Here is a 20,021-nt window from a genome sequence, read left to right as displayed (position 1 = left end):
TTAAAATGGGCAGAGAGGCCAGAGGTGGCCAGTGAACCCTTCCCCACAGTGCTGGTTATCCTGTAGGCAGGAGGAGCGCTGTTTATTTTGGAAGGGTGCCGTCACATCCTCCTTACAGATACACGCAACTTCACAACTTGAAATTGTAAGTGATCACTGCTCTTAGCCACCTTTTTCTTTGTAAGTTTCTTTTATGCATCTCTCCTCTTGAGCAAAACTCCTTTCCAAGCTGTAGAAATCCTGAATGACTAAATCTGATGAGATTTTAAACAAATAATAATTTGGAAGGCTGTTTAGTTGGCTTCTGCTTTTTTGAGCTCCTTGGTTTCATTTTCAAACTTTTCCAGGCAACCAGAAGGACTAAGGAAATAAAGATGATGTTTTAAATGAAAGCTGAGAATCTCACATAATCTTAATTATAGGACTCCAGGGGTTTGAGGTTTCAGAATAATCTCATGAGCTGTCAATATTGAATATCACCAGAACTATAATGTTATTCTCAGAAGAGATGCCTAAAAGCAACTGCAGGATAGTTTTTCTGTTGCACACTCCCCATAATACCTACAAATGCTGTTCTAGGGGGACACCACAAAGGTACCTGCAAGTGGTGAGCTGCCAAACGCTGCCTTTAGCTGCCAGCTAGGGCTGTTATATTTTGCAACAAATTTACATATGCAAAGCCCTGGTATTCAGTCTGTCAATTAAACAAGCTCCCGAAGTACAAATTCATCACGGACTCATAAGAACATTTAATACCATGGGGAATATGCAGAAATAAGTAGGGGGCCCATTTAACCACCCATCTCCTCTGTATTGTATGCTTGCACACATTGCAGTGCACGGCTGCATTGTGTGTTATTGCAGATTATTATCAGCTACTCTCACAGACTGACTTAGATTCTACCATAATCTCCCAGCAGGACTGGAATGAAATTCTCAGTCTGGTTTGTTTCAAGGATCTAATCTATATTATCACCGAAGGCTGACAGGACTCAACAGCCAGGACCACAGTCCATTTGGTGAACAGCAAATTAGTAATCCTGATCAAGGAACTGACATGCAAATAAAACAAGAGGCTGCTTCAACCTCCTTGTCATCCTGCAGAAGCAGACTTGGCTGCTTGGTACCCTTGCTTATTATTAGAAGAGCTGAAAAGACCCTGTTCTTTTCCAAGTCAGTGCTAACCTGATTTCAATAACAAAACAGTGTTACAGGTTTAGCAGGCACATAGCCAGTACTTACAACAAGAAAACCAAGCATTTGTATAAGCCAGTTTGGCACTTCACCATGCTGAAAAGAAACCTTTGCATCTTTGTCACTTCAAATTTGGGATTTTTTAGCACAAGAACACGCCTAACACGAAAGAACTCTTTTTTCCACTGCCCACTTTCTCCAAGTATGTCAGTGCTATCTTGACTTGTTTTCTAAAACTAAAAGTGAACAGAAAAATAAAAGAGCTCAAAACCACTAAAGGTTCAGCCCTACAAAATACATAAAACCTCATTTTGAAGGAAATATCTAATTCCTACTGGTAGCTATAGTACAGATAGACATGAAGCACTTTTAGGGATGAGAACGCTCTGCTATGGGCCATGGGCAGTACCTTAGGAGCATTAAATATTTCTGTCATTTTCCTTATGTTTCAAGCAAGCCAGGCCATTACCAATGCATATCTAAACATACTGTATATGTACAATCTGCATTTATCCTGGAAACAAATCCCACAGTTTATTATGTTGAGAGTCAGTCACTCTACACTTGTGTAGGTAAATACACACTCTAATTCTACCTGCTCTCTCTCCCTCTTCCCCAGTTACTCCCCTTTCTCTGCTTCTCATGTGAGGGTTCTGGTGGCCTTCTGCACCTCACAGGCTTAAGCTGCAAGGGAGCCACAGCTGTAATCTCAGGTCACTCCCAAACTTTCATCCCACATCACAGCACGGATAACCTGGTGCAGTCCAATGTTTTCAAGGGGAGTTCTGGCACCATTTGTAACTCTTAGATTTAATGAAAATGTATTTTGTTTTTCTGGTTGTGTTTTGTTTAAAATTGCTGTTCTAACTAGAGTGCATACTGATAACAAAGCCTTTCAGAAACTTACAGAATTACTGAAGATAGGAGCTGCTGCAATGTTGAAGGAAGTTTTACTGGGCAGGCTTATTTGTCTTTGTTTTTTTCATTAAAAGAACAACTGTTTGCATCATATGATGAGTTACTAAATTATTGAGCGCTAAATCACAGCTATTACTGTTCAGAGGGAAAAAATGTATTTCAAGATTAAGGAAAAAAGCAGTAAGACTTTCACTTTATGTGGGGCACATGACTTTCACTTGTTTTTAAACAGTGGCTGCTTGAAGCTGCTTGGAGGTTTAGAGTGTCAAAGACATGTCAGCAGAGATGGATTAGTGGGCAGAGAGCAAGTGGTGCAGTCAAAGGTTCACAGTGAATGTAATTTATTCATGCAGCTCCACAATTTATCACGTGGTTATTATCATAATGTACGTGGGAAGCAGCTGTATGCGTGCAAATAATGCCTTAAATGTATGTGTGGTTGGATCTGAACTCCTTACAGAGCAGCAGTGGTGGAAAATGATGCCACAAGGCATTTAAAAGCAAATTTCCTTCCTGCAGGGATGCTGTCACCCAGCAATGATGATTTGTACACAGGCAAATAAGTATCTTGTAGACTTTTCTCAGTTGTGATAACCTCACTTACCAGAACTAATTGGTTTTTCAAACCTACATAATGTTAGTAATGTGGTGCATGTTTCCAGTGCTGTATTAACCGGTGTAAGTGTGCATGTTTTGTACCCTAAACTCATATTTTCTAGTTAAGGACTCAGTATCTTCCACTCATTATTTAACAGAAATATTCACTGGCAAAGAAAAGAAATCCTCTGTGGGTGTGAGGACAAAGAAGTTATCTGAAAGTTCAAGATCTCCTTTAACTGAAACAACTCACAGTGTGATCTATCAAACACTTGGGAGCAGCACAGCTGTAAAAGACTAATATACATACACATATATATATATGTGTGTATATACATATATAGTGTCTGCCTGGTTTCTTATACCTGTGCATTTACTTACCAAGCCAAACATTTCCAAACCCAGTCTATTTTAGGACCACGTAAAATAAGGAGCTTTGGTCTCTCTACAGTTTCAGCTAGGAAGAGAGCTGGGAGTATTTGGTAGAGCTTGGGGGTGTTTTCAGCTGCACCATCCACACATGCTGCAGCTTGTCAGATAGCTAGGAAAACTTTAACAGCCCAAATCCCACCATCATTTTTTGAGTTTTAGCAATTTGAGTTCAATTGGTCTCAGTGTTTGGAAATTATGCTTAATGATGCCATGCTATGATGCTTTAAACTGGTTTTAGTGGAATTGGTTCATTCAAGTCTTTCTTGATCAGGCAAAGGCCACCCCAGTTATGTGTTAGCACAATAGGAGTTTTATGCTGTTTTCTTTTGATACATTAAAAGTTGTTGTAGAGAGACAGTGAATTCAGATAAAGTCAAGTTAGGTCCTCATGAGCAGAACATCTCATTGCTCAGCTTAATGTACTGCTTAGAGTTTTGTACAGCACAACCTTTCACACTTGGAGTATGACGCAGGTTTTATTGGATAATTTCGTGTGCACTCTAGGGCTTCTATTTTGAAGCCATCTATCACAAATATATCCCCACTAATTATGCAAAATGAAAAGCTTGCCTTACCATTGCACAGAAAGTCTCAGGAGGATCTCCACATGTTATGTCTGGGGGATCCAGAGTCACTTTTACATACTTGATCATGTCTCTGGCTTCTGGCTGGCAGGCCATGTAATCCCATACTTTTCCTTCTTCCGTGTAAATCTGAGTCTTACACACGTCATAGTGTCCCCACACAGAAGGGTAGTGCTGCATCACGGAGGATACAGTAACCCAGAGGGCGTGAAGTGACAGGAATCTTGACAAATACATTTCTAAATCCTTTTATGTCAGCTTCGTAAGGATGCTCAGTGCTGGCGTACGTGCAGTCTAGAGATTATATGTACATATAGATGTATATATTTATAAAATAGGTTCCAACTCAAACGTGAAGCATTAGGATAGGATATTTGTTTCACTCTGTTAAAGACTTTGGTAGAAGCCACCCAGGCCCTGATGACAGCCTTTCACAGCCATGCAGTGCTTGTCCTTCATCTTATAACTTATCTGTCAGGGCTTCTTGTAAAAGATGTCCAAGAGCAGGTAATAATTTGTGAACTTGCAGGTCTTCAGCTACCCTGTCGATAACCCTGAGTGATCCTTTGTGTTCAGGGCTCGCAGGGGATGCCTGGACACACTGATAAATCAGGATCCGAAGGAAGAGGGTGAGTGTCTATAGGCTGGTGTCTGTTTCCCATCAATCATCCTTTTCTTCTGGCACCAGCACCCTTTTAGAAACAATAAAAATTAGAGTTATTGTCCAAGAATCAATGCATTACAAAATATACGATATGTTGACATTTTGGAGGCTTGATGCAATATAAGGCAAATTGGTACAATATGTATAACCTTTACTGTGGGTTCTGTGCTAGAATGAAGAAACGACCAAAATCATTCACAGTGAAAAGTATTTTGACGTGAAGGATTTAACTGTACTCTAACAAAGACAGATTTATAATGTTCCAGGTGAGTTAGAGCTTCCTGCTTCCAGAACTGTATTTTCACCTAGCAAACTCCTGAAGTCAGCCGTGGCCCAGATGGTGCAGGCAGGCAGGGGAGCAGCAGCCCAGCACTGCGGGGCAGCAGCACCAAGGTTCTCTTGTTAAAGTGACACAGGGATCCGCATCAGGGCTAGCAGGTGCTGGTAGTTTCTTGGCAAGAGGACCTCATGGAGCTCCAAAAGCCTTACATATTTCCTTTATATAATTATTATTTTAAGAATGACAAAGATATGGCAAGTACAATTCAATTTCCTTGACATTTCTCATTAGCATTGCAAGAGCTTTAGTCCCTTGTTTTTTCTCCTTTGAACTGTGATTTACTGATCGTATTGATGACAAAATACGGATAAAGATAATGGTTTATTTAGTAGCTAACTGTAAGGATGCTTTTCCCCCTTTATTTCCTTAGGTTTCAGGGTGGCTGTACACGAGTACTCAGCACTTATTTCACAGCAGATATATGCCTTTTCCCCTCTTCAGCAAGCAATTAGAAATTCCCTATATAATTTCCCTATATAGAAATTCCTATATAATTACAGGTATAAAATGCTAGAATGGTATCACAGCAACTCCAAATACATATTTCCTAAATAACACAGGTAAAAATCCAAACTACCTATGAGGAAAACTGCACAGACAGAGTAAGTACCCTAAAGGAGGACAAGGAAAACCAGGGCTAGGAATTCCAGCGTGTTTGTGTCAGCCCGTGCCACCCGGGGTTGGGAGCCAGGGCGCTGGGCTGTCGGCAGGAGGAGATTTCAGGCAGCCGCTGCAGCACTTCACACTTCCTTTGTCTGGATGCTAAATCTACACAGACCCTCGGACAGATGTTGAGAAACAACTGCAAGTCGCCACCTTCTGCAGCCTGCTTTGCTGCCCAGCTTTAAATTACGCCAGGGTTGTGAACCCTCCTACACCCCACAGCCACGGGAAGAGGTGTGTGACCTGGTAAGCTCCTTAACGTGTCACGCTGGGAATATGCATTTTCAAAACTTATCTTCAAAGCTATTTGCAAACAGCCTCCCTATATTTAAATAATGCTTCATCTTAAACTGAACTAAACTACAGACACCATGAAATGCCAACAGATGGTTGAATTGTGTTTCCATAGCAAAGTAATTTACAATAATTGCTGTATGGACGTAAATGCAATTTTCCGTTATATTCATTTTATCAAGTGTTACCATACAACTCTCATGTATTTTATCAGAATATGCAGAGAATATCTGAATTTTCTTGCAGTAACAATTCTCAATTCATTCAAACATATTTAAGCTTCAAATCTAAATTTGACACAAAAGCAGAAATATCTAAGACCAAATTAAATTTAAATCTCTTTAAGAAACACACTGGGTAGTAATGCTGGTTTTGCATCAACCTTACATTCTTTTTCTTTGTTTTCTGGGAGCGTTTGCATATTATTTTGGAATTTGGTAAGTAAGGGAACACTTTCCCTGTCATTCTAAAGACACTTCTCCTGTTTCCTTTCCAACGTATTTACTATTTTGAAGGGGAAAAAAACACACCCACAAGACCCCATAGCTTAGAACAGTCACTATGAAAATGGGAAACAACTCCTTGCTAGAAAAGGCCCCAAATTATTTTAAATTTGTGGTAAACCAAATACTCTTTACTGGAGATACTCTTTATTGGTCATAGCTGGAATAAACAGTAAGTAAATAAATATAATTTTTTCTGTGTAGAAATAAGAAGTTACTGAGTTTAATTATCTTTAGACTGCAAGCTTTTATATTCGGGGGGGGGGGGGAAAGTTTGTTTGCTTTAATATCTTCCTTTCTAGCTCTTCAGTTACCTGTAACCTTTTATAACTGCTGAGACTCAGATCAACTAATAAACAGAACTAACTGGGTAGGACTAAATAATGTGAAGCTAGCCACTACCTTAACACACTGTGCTAAAATACTTCCCAAATAACGAATTCTCATTAAAGTAAGCCAGTCATAATGATGGTCGTTACACAGAATTATAGACTATAACATTGATTGAATTTAGTGCACTGACAAGAAAAAAGTGCAGAGGAGTGCAATACATCTGAGCATTAGGCAGCTATAGCCGTGTACAACAGACACTCCTGACAAGAAGCAACCAATTATAGCTTAAATTTCTGGCACATAACCAGTTCTGATTAATAGTTTTCCATTACATTACAGACATATTATTAATGTATTAAAAATGTCAAGCTTTGGCAAGAACTAGCATGGCATGGCTCAGTTAGTCTGCAATATCTTCTTTTAATGAGCTTCCATTGATATAGGGAAGGATATTGACCAAAGCACATTAAGGATCATGTGCTGAGCGCGGCCAGGTTTTTTTTCTGAAGGAGCTATACGATTTGTCTTGCTTATGTTTGTTCCTGCAGAGTCACTCACGATATGCATTTTACATTTCAGTGCCCTATTGCTAAGGACATCTCCATTTGAATTATTTTTTTTAAAAAAAAAAGTTTAGAGTAACATTTCTGAAGTTTACAGCTGTACAGATGTGGAGATGTAGGCCTCCAGCTGTGGGCAGCACACAACAATGGGGTATTTTGTGGCCAGTAATGCCTGTGCATTTGACCTTAGAAAAAGGTAATGAAACAAACCAGGAATAACTACACTCTGAAGCCCTGATTCCCTCTGCCCTGCTGGTCGCACACCCTGGGTGCTGGGGGCCGTGGGGGCGGCAAAGAGGGATCAGCGTCCTTGCTGGCTGAGGGCGAGGGAACGGCAAACTGCCCGGAGGACCTGGGATACTGCATGCAAAGCCCCAGAGCACACCGCTCCTCGCCCTCTGCGCGGGCAGCAGCGCCGGGCCTTGCACGCTGCCATGTGCACAGCCATGAGCACAGACCCTGCACCACGGACAGCACCTGCAGCACAGCCTCTGCACCACGGACAGCACCGGAGACACCTGCGGCACAGACCCTGCACCACGGACAGCACCGGAGGCACCTGCGGCACAGACCCTGCACCACGGACAGCACCGGAGGCACCTGCGGCACAGACCCTGCACCACGGACAGCACCGGAGGCACCTGCGGCACAGACCCTGCACCACGGACAGCACCTGCAGCACAGCCTCTGCACCACGGACAGCACCGGGAGGCACCTGCAGCACAGCCTCTGCACTATGGACAGTGCCGGGAGACACCTGCGAGGCACCAGTGCAAAGGCCACGTCTGCTCTCCGCCCTCCCCTCGGAGCGCTGCTCCGTCTGTGCAGTGCCCAGTGTCGTTCTGGCCGCCGCTATGCCACTGCCATTTGAAAAGAATGGCATGCAGCTGACCCCAGTCTGAGGTCAGCTGTGAGGAGTCTCCGAGCACATGCATCCCTTGCCAGGTGGGGAAGTCACACCTCACGCAGCGTGTTAATTCTGCAGATGGAGGAGACACCCCCTTCACGGAATTGATAAAATGCAACTTGGCAGAATCAGTGCCGGGGAAGAACTTCGGGTCTCATTAGGGGTTGTTGGCAAACACTCCTCCTTTGCCTCCCTCCATCGCTGTGAAAATCCACCCCCTTCCCCAAATAACTCTCCTCACAAACCACAGGGGCTGGATGTCTTGCATGAGCTCCCTGCTGGGAAATCACTGCGAGATCCACGGGGGTGGGCTCTTGGGCCTCTCCCTTCGGCCAGCCACAGGAACGTGAAGGAGGTAATAAAATAAAGAGTGAGCACGTCCCACACTGCCCACGCACTGGATGGAGCGTACCCCCCACCACCGGCGGGCAGTAGCGAGAGCCAGCAGCAGGTACTACAGTGACGAGGAGAACGGGCTGAAAGAACCCAGCAAGCCCAGGAGTGCCGGCTGCCACCTCCCAAGAGCTGCAGCTGCACAACAGATTTTTCCAAAGGAAACGTGTTTCAAGTTTGTATTCCGAACAGCTTAAGCAGATGAATGTATCCAATCAAGCCCTAGTAAAAAGCTCCTTTGCGTCCACTCCAGTTGTTAATTATTTAAAGCCAGTTTAGAACATAGGAAATAATGTGTATTAGAAAACAGAACTAACCCTCATGCAACTTACATTTACTAACCTTGCGTTTTATACCATGCTACATCTAGGCATCTTGAGAACCTTGTACATATACACACCAACCCCCTTTTATAAAGGCAAAATGATTTATATATTCAAAGAAGAAGGGAACCTGTATTTAACGATTTAATACACATTATTTTTGTCAATACTTGTATGAAATGCAGTATACTCAAGCAACTGCTCTGGTGTCTTTGGCCTGAAATGCTGTTCCAATCAAAGTTTAGGTTCTATTCTTATCTAGCTTATTTAACTATTTAGCAGAAAAAGATTTCTTTGCCTCAGGAGAAATTTAAAATGTCAATACCCATTGGCTAAAGAAAATAAAACACAGCTACCAAAAAACTGTGATTTGGCACTATACTTGAAATACTTTTGGTTTTCACACATTATTCTTTGCTGACTGACACATCATACTACCACTGCCATTACTTGCCAGGTATCATCAGCTGTCAGAATATGGAGTAAAAAACATTTCAGCTATTTAAATTTCAGAGCCTTAGTACATTGCTGCTTTCTTTTCCTCTCGCATCTTTATAATTGTAGCTTATTGCCTTAAATATCTCTGAACCTAGCATCAATCTGTTCTGCAAGTTTTTCCTCTGGGAATTTAAGTTAGCATTTGGGGCAGTTACAGGCATTGTTTTTGGGTTTTTTTTCAATGATTCTTCACGCTTAGTAAGGCGATGCATGCCCATCACATTGTACCCACGGTATAGGGCTACAAAGCTTTCAAGTTATGGTGTGAGCTGATGACTTCTTAATTCCTCAAAAACTAATGCCTACCAGTTGCGGAATTTGTTCTGTACTATTACTGTATTTTATAATAAAGTACATTATAATAGCTACATAATATTGTACATAAATGTACATAAATAGCTAGAAAGTTGGTGCTGCTTATCAGTGCCAGAGGGTTGAGGGTTGACACAAAGTTCATAACTCCATGAGAGTATGCCACTAACTGCTCAAAACTCTCTGATAATCATCCCTTTGATGTCCAGAAATATACCAAAAATCGACCTTTATTTTTCCACATGAAAACCACAAAACAAACAAACAAACAAAACCCCAAACAAACCACCACCACCACAACAAAAAGCAAGCCAGGGGAAGTTCTGCTGTGGTTTTCTTCCCTTTGAAGGGCTTCCCAGGCCACAGCTTCTCATCCTCAACCGCATTGTCCTTAGGCAAGACAGTGACTTATTCCCTGTTCAAAAGCATCTCCACCGCTTGTTCCACTCACTGTCTCCGCTAACATTTCTGCAGAAGTAACGCTGGCTCCTACCATATCAGATCCGGAATATTGAAAAGTTGATTGCAGAACAAGAGAAGTAAATCAATCAGAGACCAAAACCGCACATGCACTAACTTTGAGAGTAGAAAAGCTTTATCGCGTTTAGCTGATCTGCGCTGCTCACCGCCATGAGGGGTTTTCTTTGGGGGTTCTGTGTGCGTGTGAATGTTTGGAAAAGCCGCCTGCAATTTCCGACGCGAGGGAGGAACTGTTTCCAGGCCGGGTACCGGTGCCCTGCCCGCCGCTGCTCGCCGCGGGGCGATGCCTGCGCCGCCGCCCCCGCTCTGCCCGGGGCCCCGCGGCTCTCCTCGGCGCCCGCGGCTGAATCCGCGCCGCGGAGCGGGCGCCAGGGGCGCGCCCCTCCCTCAGGGCTCGCGCCCCCTCAGGGCTCTCCCACCGCCCGCGCCCCTTCAAAGCTGGGCGCGGCGCAGCCCGGCCCGGTCCCGGCTCCGGCTCCGAGCTCCGGCGGAGGAGGCACCGCGCAGGTACCGCCCCGGCCCGGCCCCGCTCCGCTCCGCGCGGGCGGCAGGGGGCGCGCGGCCCGCGCCGATCCGCCCGCGGCCGGCGGCCCGAGCCCGGCGGGGCGAGCCCCGCACGCAGCCCCGGCACCCGCACCGGCCCCGCGCCCCGCCGTGCCCGGAGCGGCGGCCGGCTGTACTCACCCTCCGGGCTCGGGCCGCCCGAGCCTCACCGCGGGGCGGCGCGGAGCCGCCGCGGCGCTGGGACGCGCTGGGGCTCCCTCGGTGGCGGCATGAAGGGCCGCGAGGAGGGCGTGAGGAGGAGGGGGGGATTCTCTTCCCCGAGAAAGTTTCCGGCGGGTCGCGGGGGGCTCGGCGCGGCCGCGGCTGACCCCGGGCACTTGTCGGCGTCGAAGTTTGGCGGGGCGCGGGCGGCGCGCGGGCGGGCGGCCGCACTCCTCCGGCGCTCGGCGGGGCGGCGGGCGGGTCCTGCCCGCCGGGGCTCCCCGCCCGCCACCGCCGCTCAGGGCGGGGGCGGCCCCGCGCGGGGCTCCTGTGTCCGCGGCATGGGGCGCGGGGCGAGCGGAGCGCGCCCCTGGCCGGGGCTGCGGCGCGGAGGGCTCCGGCGGCGCGGCCAAACTTCGGGGGGCGGCGGCGGCGGCGCCTCCTCACTTCGGACCGACCTCGCCGCGACTGCCGGCGAGAGGGGCGGCGGCAGCTACCCCACCTCCGGGCCCGCGCAACGCGCGGCCCTAGCGCCGCCGCCGCGCCCGCCCCCCCGCCGCCGCGCTCCCCGCCCCGCCGCCCCGCGGGCGCACCGCCGGCGCCGCCTGCCCCGCGGGGGGGGCAGCGGGACGGGACCCGCCGCCCCGCAACGAGCGGGAGCCGCCCAGTCGCCGCCGCTGCTCCTTGCCCGCTGGAGTAGCGTTAATTTTCCCGTGCTATTTCGGCTTCAGCCTGGTAACGCACAGGCGGAGGTGCTGCCCGTGCTGCTGCTGTCCGAGCCCGGCGGGCTGACCCCAGCGCCCCGCCGCAGCCGCGCCTGGCTGCGGGGACAGGGCAGCGTCCCGCCCGACCCGCCGGAGGGTCCCTCCGCAGTGCCGGGCACGCCGGGGAAGCGCTGCTTCGTCCTCTGCCTACAGCACCGGAGTGCCACCGACACAGGGAGGGAGCGCGACTTGTCCTGTTGTGCTGCTGTGACCGCCCGCCCCGTACCGGCCCTTCGGGGCTCCCGAAAGACGCGAAAACCCCGTCTCCTTGTTCTGCTGTGCTTTCTCGTTCCCTCCTGCACGCCCTCTACTTCTGTCGCTCGAACGAGAGGCGCACGCACTTCTCCCTTTTAGATTTCTGCAAGCTACAGAACAGTATCTAAAACTAATGACTGGCAAGTCCCGTGCAGGAATTGTGCTTACTCCTGGCAACCACCTGGTTACTGAATTTGACCGACTGCAGCTGCCAGCGCTGGGCAGTGGGACACTGGCTGCATTGTGAACGCTCAGAAGCTGCGTTTATCGTTTGTTTGCGTGTTTTGCATGTTAAGAGGTGTTAAATGTATTTATGTAGGCAACAGTGCCGTTGTATTTTGTTGACAAAATTTGGCGCTTTGCAATGCCAGTAGGTAACCAGATGAAATGAGGGAGAGGATTTCCGGAAGAGTAAGAAATTTGTTCTCTATTTGAGCCATGGAATTTGGTAGGTTGTGGAAATAACTGGCAGGAGCCATTAGGAAGGACAGTTTTCTTCTTTCCCCTAAGCCAGGTAACCCAGCAAAGTAAAAAAGATGACTCCTAGTTCCTCCCAGCTTTTGTTTTCCCGTGTGGGCCGTGGTGTTGTTTTGGCCTTTCCATTCATTCTCTGGAATCTCTGTGGCTGCCGTGTTAGTGCAGGTACCAATGCATGGAAAAGTTCTTTGTGTGGGAAATGATCAAAGGGGTGGGAAAAACCAGCTTCAGGGATTTTCAATCCCCAAAAGCAGTTCTTGCTTTGTTTGCAGCCTCCTGGTCCCTGAGGTGGTACAAAAGGATAGAAGATGGAAATCAGTAATTTTTTTCTTCCCACTTGAACTGGAAGCATGTCAGGCATCGAGGCTCCATAGGGCCTTCTGTAAAGAAGAGGGGCAGAGTTTCACTGCAGTTGGAAGAGAAGGGTTGTTTTCCTAATTACTAGACAGATGGGCTGTACAGCAAAGTGCAGGAGACTGTACACACTGAGCCAAGTGCCTGCAGCGGCACATGCAGATGGATCAGCCCTGCTGCCTGTGACAGCTGTGGGGTTCCTCTGCCTCGTGGCACTCAAGTGTGGTGGCATTGTCTGTCTCTGGGCCAGGCTGGACTGGCTGCTTGCAGGTGCTGCGAGGGGAGTGGTTTGGGAGTGCTGGAGGGGTGTTCTCTTGCTTTAGAGGTGAATTGGGAGAGGATGCCTTCTTTCCATGTGCAGAGAGTGTAGCTCTTCATGTCACAGCAGTGCCACTGGCAGTGGTGTACTTGGAGAGCAGAGCTCTGCACCTTGTGGTGCTCCGGTCACATCCCCTAAATTTCACCTTCAGGGATGTGTGGAAGTCTTCTCTCCTCTGTGCAGTCTTTGGCCTCTCTCCTGAGACCATTATTTGCCTGGTGGGACTGGCTGGCCACAAAGATTAAAGGCAGGACTGAGTAATCTGATACGTCAAACATCATTAACTTCTTCATGCTAATGGTATTGGCCTCTGCATCAAAGTTAAAGCAGCTGGTTTGAGAGCAGTGTCACCAAGTATGAGATTAGATGAGCCTTACTGGTAAACATGATGGCCAAAAATCAACGCTAGTCTGAGGATGTGGCCAAACTTTAGAGCCAAATTTTAAGCTCACGAGGAAAAAGGGATCTGATTTAAATTCTTTGACAAAGGCTGTTGAAAGGATAGAAAAGCAGATGGAATTCAGCAGCTAGGGATTTATCTGTGTTGTTTTTGTGCTTTTTAGAGTCATAAGCTGGAGTTAAAGGGAGAAGGGACAGTGCTTTTATAACCAAACTGAAAATACTGTGCCAATACCTATATTAAATTTCTGACAGCTCTTTTAGTAGTGAGTAATGATTGTTCACATGTAAATGGACTGGGCAACTCGCTATCACAGCACCTTGAGCCTGGACTTTAGCAGGATTCCTAAAGCAGATTTGATATGTAGACAGAAGATGAGATTAACCAAAGTTTGAAAGGAGTATTTAAAAACACTGCAGGTCCCACTGCCTGCCTTCCAGGATTGGAAATTGACTAAAATGAAGAATTAGCCAGTTGATAAATACCAAAGGATGGAAAGTCACAACACTGGGAAAGTGTTATCTTGAAAGTGCTTCCAGCAGTATTTCTTATGTCTTCTAAGTAACAGAATCAGGGGAAGAGGATTAATTTTTGATTACTGGCCTGAACATGGGAGCACCTATGCCTATTAGGACACTCCTTGCTACAAGGCATGATTTATACTAGAAGCAGCATAAATTGCTGGTACAGAAGTGATATCGCTGATTGCAAACTTTTCTGTGAAACACCAGCTGAACTGCAAGTTTTAAACCAAGTCCTAAATCTAAACAAGCTTTGCATGTTTTCAAGCTGTGGTTTGGCTATTTAGTGCATCCCCTCATGTGCCATTATGAATCTTTTATTACTTGCTGTAGTCCAAGTTGACCTCTAATGATACAGCAGAATTATTTTCTTAGTGCCTTTCCCCACAGCAGAGTACTGCTGCGATGGGCAGTAGCAGCGTACCTGGCTTTGCCTGAAGTAGCAGCTGTCCCTGGAAATGTACCCAGAGACACAGGGAGCTTCCCTGCCTGAAGCTCAGTGTTTTCAGCATGGTGGTGGCTGAGGGCTGCAGTGAAAAATGCAGGTGTGATGTGGTGCAGCAGCTGGGGCCTGGCCTCAAAACAGAGAGGCTGCTCATGGTGGGGCCGGTGCCCCGGCAGGACAGAGAGGAAGAGGCAGGGCGTGCTGGGGCTGGGTGGTGGCAGGGAGGGTCCTGCTGTGCAGAGAGCAGCTCGGGGCTTGAGTGCATCTCTGCTCTGCAGAGCCACTACCTGCTCCATGGGCTGCTCTGATCCTCCATCACACTGCACACACATTTCTGACCTCTTTTGTCACCAGCTGAAGGAGTTTTTGCAGAGCAGCAGGCAAGAGACGTGGGAGATAAGAGCAGGAGTAGTGCTAATTTGCCCCTGCCTCCCACTGCTGAGCTGAGACAGGGGTAGAAATTGCAAGAAACAGCAAATTCTCCCAGAGGCAGAGCTTGTCTGTCCCCTTTATTGCTACTTTGCCCACAGCAGTTTAACCTTCTGTAAAATCGACTGTCTAGAATTTGAGTGTTGTTCTGGGCTTCCATCTTTAGTACCTCTAGTGCTTACAGCAGAATGATTGGAAAATTGTATTTAGATAAATGATAAAATCAAAAGGTTTCTACATTAGAGTTGGACTTGTTCAACCTGGAGGAGAGAATGCTCTGGAGAGACCCTATAGCACCTTCCAGTACCCGAAGAAGACCAACAGCAAGAGAGCTGAAGAGAGATTTTTTGCAAGGGTATATAGTCATATGAAAAGGGGAAATGGCTTTAAACTGAAAGGAGAATAAGTTTAAATTAGGTATTAAGAAGAAATCTTTACTCCAAGGGTGGTGAGGCACTGGAACAGGTGGCCCAAAGAAGTGACAGATGCCCCCTCCTGGAAGTGTTCAAGGAGGCTTTGAGCAGCCTGTTCTAGTGGAAGGTGTGTCCCTGCCCATTTCAGGAGGATTGGAACTTAAAACCAGCTCAGGACATGGAGTCCTGAGATTCTATGATTTGTCCAGGCAGGGGACAAATCCTGACCTCTGTTCAGTGAAGCAGTGAATACACAGACATCCCTATGTGGAGTTTTGACACTGTTTGAGCTTCAGCGTAGCTCAAGAGCAGGGGACAGGGAGGCTACTGAAAAAATGTCACCCCTTGCTCTGGAACCTCCATCGCAGTACAGTTTGTGAGAGGTTTTCTCTGAGCGGGCTGGGGGACAGAACAAAAAATGCTGGCAGCTACAGGTGCATTGTCTAGAGCACAGCTTCCATCACAGCACTCTGCACCAGCAGACCCAGCGTAGCAGGCCCGGGAGGTCCCAATGGAGAGTACCTCTGCAGAGGCACGCCCCAGAGTAAGGGAATGTGGGCAGCCAGCTGGGAGTATGGTGTTACACTGCTGAGCACTACATCAAGAGATATGCGAGTCATCCTACCCCTGCCTCCATTTCCATACAGCTTGATAATGACTTTTTCTCCTTAGAGGGTAAGGAGATCTTTCCCAATGATGTTTCAGGGCTGAGAGCTTCTCTGAACAGGACGTTTGGGTCTGAAATTTTGAAATAGGGTAGGTATTAAATCTGGGAGAAAGAATACCTCATCAGCAGTGTTTTTCATTTGCCTGGGACTGTTTCCTGCTAGCAGCCTGTGGGACCCCATTTACTCTTTCCTCAGGTCTAGGGTAGAAAATGGACCATTTCAGGTCTCCTGGGAGTAGTGTGTTTGTAATTGCCATGCAGTTCCCCAGGAAATGCAGGCAAGGAATTTCCATGAGATGTGCCCTCCATGAGAGGGCAAAGTAAGTTATTTTTTATATGAAGTGTTGTTCTTAGGTATTGTACTTGTTGATTCAGAGATGCATGTAAATTACAGCCTAGATTTCCACTTGCAGAATGAAAAATGTTTTGTTCTAATAATAAATACTGAATCTCTGCTGTTCCCATTTACATAACATACATGACACAATATATAAATCCTCAACAATATTTTTTCAGAATTTAGCAGCTTGTTTTTCTGCAAACATAAACATTTATTTTTGGTGTTAATAATTAATAATATACCACATGCACATAGTAAATGTAAAGTCTAATCTTGTATAGGCATAAATGTATCTGCCAAAGTAGTCTTTCTGTGCTGTAAATGACTCTCACAAAGTGGCAGCATACATTCTATTTTCAATCACTGTTTTTTGTTTTGTGAACAGATATGTCACTAAATTAAATGTTTTCCTTTGCAATTAACAAATACTTCACACTTTAAAAAAAGAAAAATAGTTGATAATTATTTTAAAAACGGACATGGCTAATAGAAAAGTCTTTGCAGCTGTATGCTAAGCAAAATACAGACAGAAAAATAGAAAATCCAATCAATGGAGAGAAGATCCGAGGTGAGAGTATCAGTCCTTTTCTGCAGAGAAAAGAAGGAAATTACCTATTTGAGGTCAAAGTCACTCCTGCAGTTGGACAGGGAATGGCTCGATGCTGTGCAGAACAAGATACTGGAGCGGTGCAGGGTAGCAGATAGAGGTACACCCTTCTCTCACTTATTGATTCCTCCCTCCAGAGTCCAGTATTTTTAGGTTTCATCACTTCCTAGAAACCAGCAGTAGCTGAGAAGCCTCCTGACAAAGCCTTGGGTTGTATGCTGTCCCAGCTGGCAGCCGGGGTGCGGCCGCTCCCGGTTCCGCGGTGGGCCCGCTCTTCCCCGCGGTGGGAGCAGAGCCGGCAGCAGCCGCTGGCTGCAGCTGTGGCTGCGCTCAGGAACCCTGGCTAACAAATCAGGTGGTGCTTCAGCACTGATTCCTGCTACGAGGTGCAATGTAGTTGGTCTCATTTTCAGAGAAGCCACGTGGAACCGCGGTTTGCTAACCTGCAGAGGAAATAACTGTATTTCCAGAGTAAGCTGAGGTGACTTTTTGGGAAAGGTACTGATGCGCTAGCACCAAAGGCTTAACAAAACTTGAGATGTTCTATTAGGCTGCTTTGTAAAGATTTTTTATTTATGTATTTGTTTTGTTTTTATTTATGCTATTCCAACCATTGACTCTTGTCTCTGTTGACAGTTCATTGATTGTGGTTAGTAGTGGAGGTGACATAAGGGTCCTCAGAAATTTATCAAACCTTCTAGAAAAAGTAAAACTTAATATTCCACTGTGAAATAAGAGAAGAAAGAGATTTATCTGAAACATTTTCATGCTATCATTATGCATTCTGTAGAAGACAAAGATCATAAAAGTCCAGTTGCTATTAATGAGCCAATACTTATTAATCAAATGAAAACAAGGTGCCTTAAGAAGGATGAGTGCGGAGTAACTGGGCTGGGATGACTCAGCCATCTTTACAGCAACAAACTCACTAAATAGTGTTGTCCGAGGTGCTTTGGAGGAAAGTTTTTAAAATTCCCTGTTTTCCGAATTTCTCTCTGCTCAGTTCACCTTCTGTTTGGGCACTTTTTCTGGAAACCCTTTTGGAAACACAGTCACATAGATCTTCACGGAGGCTCACGTTACCGAATTCTGGGGGAGCCTACTTACCCGCATGGGTGATCGTAGGGTATAGCTGTCAATACAATTGATCCAAAATGTGCATAGCAAGGTTTTTTTGCACTTCCAAAAAGGCTTTTAAAAATGAAATGTTCTCTAGAAATGGCCAGCACCAATGCAAGCTTCAGCCATTTTTCAAACATAAGGGTAAACACAATGTATTATAAATAGGAATAGATTGTTTGTCAAAAAATATTGAGCCTGCTTTTGAAATGGAGGTTCTATCTTTTGATTTTGTATTTTGAAAATATTTCTTTTACTTGGGCTTTTTTTGAGCAGACAAACTTGTCAGGGACTTTGAGTCAGGACTTTGAGTCAGGGACTACTGCTTATGTTTGTGTACAGAACTGAGCACTGCTCTCATCTCAGTTATGCATCTAAGGTTGGACTCGCTGCATACAATACATACAGTAATTAGCAGTCATTCATCATCTGTCATCAGATACCTTCTAGCTGTTAATACTATCCTAGATGTATTTCCTTTGGAAGAATTGCTTTTTAAAAGACACATAGGTCTGAGTATGTATATGACAACTAGCTGAAACAACCAACTAATCTAAATTCAATTCCCAGATGAAAGTTAATGTTTGGACACAGTGACTATGACATTTGCTGAACCAGCTATATTCTGTTCCTTCAGCAGGGAAAAATGCACATGTTGAGAACTGCTGGTTATTTACCTGACCCCACCTGTTCCTACTCAAGTACAGACATTATTTAGTAACACTTTTAATCTGTCCAATATTTTAATATTAAATAGAAATCTTCCAGCAAAATTTTTCTTTATTCTGTTATTGATTGATTTCTTTCATGGAGGAAAAGCACAATTTAACACTGAGGAGGGGATTACAGTAGTGCTCTGACATGGGATAAAACACAAGAACAGTGGGCAGGGATGGTATAGGCAACTATCTTATCCCTCTCAGTGAAAGGCATAAATAAGTATATAAAAGCATTTCTTACTTGAAAACTTGGATTGTGAAGAGGCAGTTTTGGGTGTTCATTTGGTAAAAATGTGGAGATCCTGGAGGGAGGAGTAGGGAAAACTCTGCTTTCACACGGCCGAGCCCCAGATTTGTCAGGTAGCCATTAGTTTTGATTTGTGGTATACCATTATGAACCAGTGAAGGGCAGCACTATCCAACTGTTATAGGTAACTGGATAGATCACTAATTATGTTTTCGAATTTCCAATGATATAAATGTTAAGTGTTTGATTGAATTTGCTACGAAAATGGTCGTGTTGCTGTATTACTGCAAAATAGCAACTTTAAGAGCCTTTTGTAATCACCAGATTTCTGCAGCTACAAAGTAACAGCTTACTTGTAAGGGATTTTAGGGAAGGGCATTTCATTTATTGGAAAGCTGGATCTCTTGCTAAGAGTCTGGTAAGTTCAATTGCTTTGTTAGGTTGTGGCATAGGGTCTACACATCAAAACAGATTTTAGGAAATTGAAATATGATTAGTATCAGAAATGTGTAAACAATAGTGCAGATATTTTTGTAGTTCAAAACACTGGAGGTATGATTTTCTACACAAATTGATAGATGAGATTAGTACTTTTATTTCTGAAGTTTCCTTCAGTATTTTTCAGTAGGAATTAATGATCTATGTGTCTGATACTCATATTTATGCTCAATATAGAAGGATATTGGAAAGAACTTCCATTAGCAGTTTTTTTTTTTTCTTTATGTGTGAAAATTTAGCTGTATAACTTATACAAACCCTTTCAAAGTGGTATCTTATTTACTATGGTATTTGTGAGGGAATAAAATTAAAAAGTGTTCTACTATTTAGTCTCTTTTTACAGGTTCTATGCTCGTGTGCACATTTAAAAAATAGTGTTTTGGTTTTTACTCCAAAAAGAATATCTTGACTTTCCAGAGGAACCTATGGCGAGTCAAGATATTATACTACAAATCCATGCTAACAATAGTTCATCTACTTACTTGGAAAAGCCAAGATACATTGTTCTGGATTTGAAGTATTTGTCGTGTGAATTCATGACAGATGGTGACACTGCTGTGTCCTTGCAATGTCTTGCATGATGTGAGTGCTTTAATTTTTTTCAGAAGATGTCTAAGTCTTTCTGGCATACAGCTGGCTCTTCTGCCAAAAAAGGAGTCTGACTGGTGCATACCAGAGCTGGAATTTCACCTGTGGTGCTTCAGACACAGAAAAGTAGGTGCTGGCTGAGGAAGCTCCCCTTGG

General features: G+C 45.3%; 1 protein-coding gene across 3 annotated transcripts in view; it reads right to left on the bottom strand.

Moving 5' to 3' along the window:
- The window catches only part of NTNG1 (netrin G1), a 150,106-nt gene extending 139,285 nt beyond the window's left edge, over window positions 1-10,821 (bottom strand). For 2 of the 3 annotated variants that reach the window (XM_063407644.1, XM_063407645.1), the window contains exons 1-2: window positions 10,683-10,821; window positions 3,717-4,417 (exon numbers count right to left, since the gene is read on the bottom strand). In XM_063407644.1, coding sequence (XP_063263714.1) covers window positions 3,717-3,962 — 246 coding nt within the window. In that variant the 5' untranslated portion in view covers window positions 3,963-4,417; window positions 10,683-10,821. Of the gene's footprint in view, window positions 1-3,716; window positions 4,418-10,095; window positions 10,487-10,682 lie in introns of those variants that run through there. The other variant, XM_063407643.1, reaches the window with a different exon arrangement.
- Window positions 10,822-20,021: the final 9,200 nt, after the last annotated feature.

The sequence above is a fragment of the Prinia subflava genome, chromosome 10 (assembly GCF_021018805.1).
Source record: "Prinia subflava isolate CZ2003 ecotype Zambia chromosome 10, Cam_Psub_1.2, whole genome shotgun sequence".
Classification (NCBI taxonomy): Eukaryota; Metazoa; Chordata; class Aves; order Passeriformes; family Cisticolidae; genus Prinia; species Prinia subflava.
Note: the sequence above shows the minus strand (reverse complement) of the source record. Positions and strands in the feature narration are given on the sequence as shown.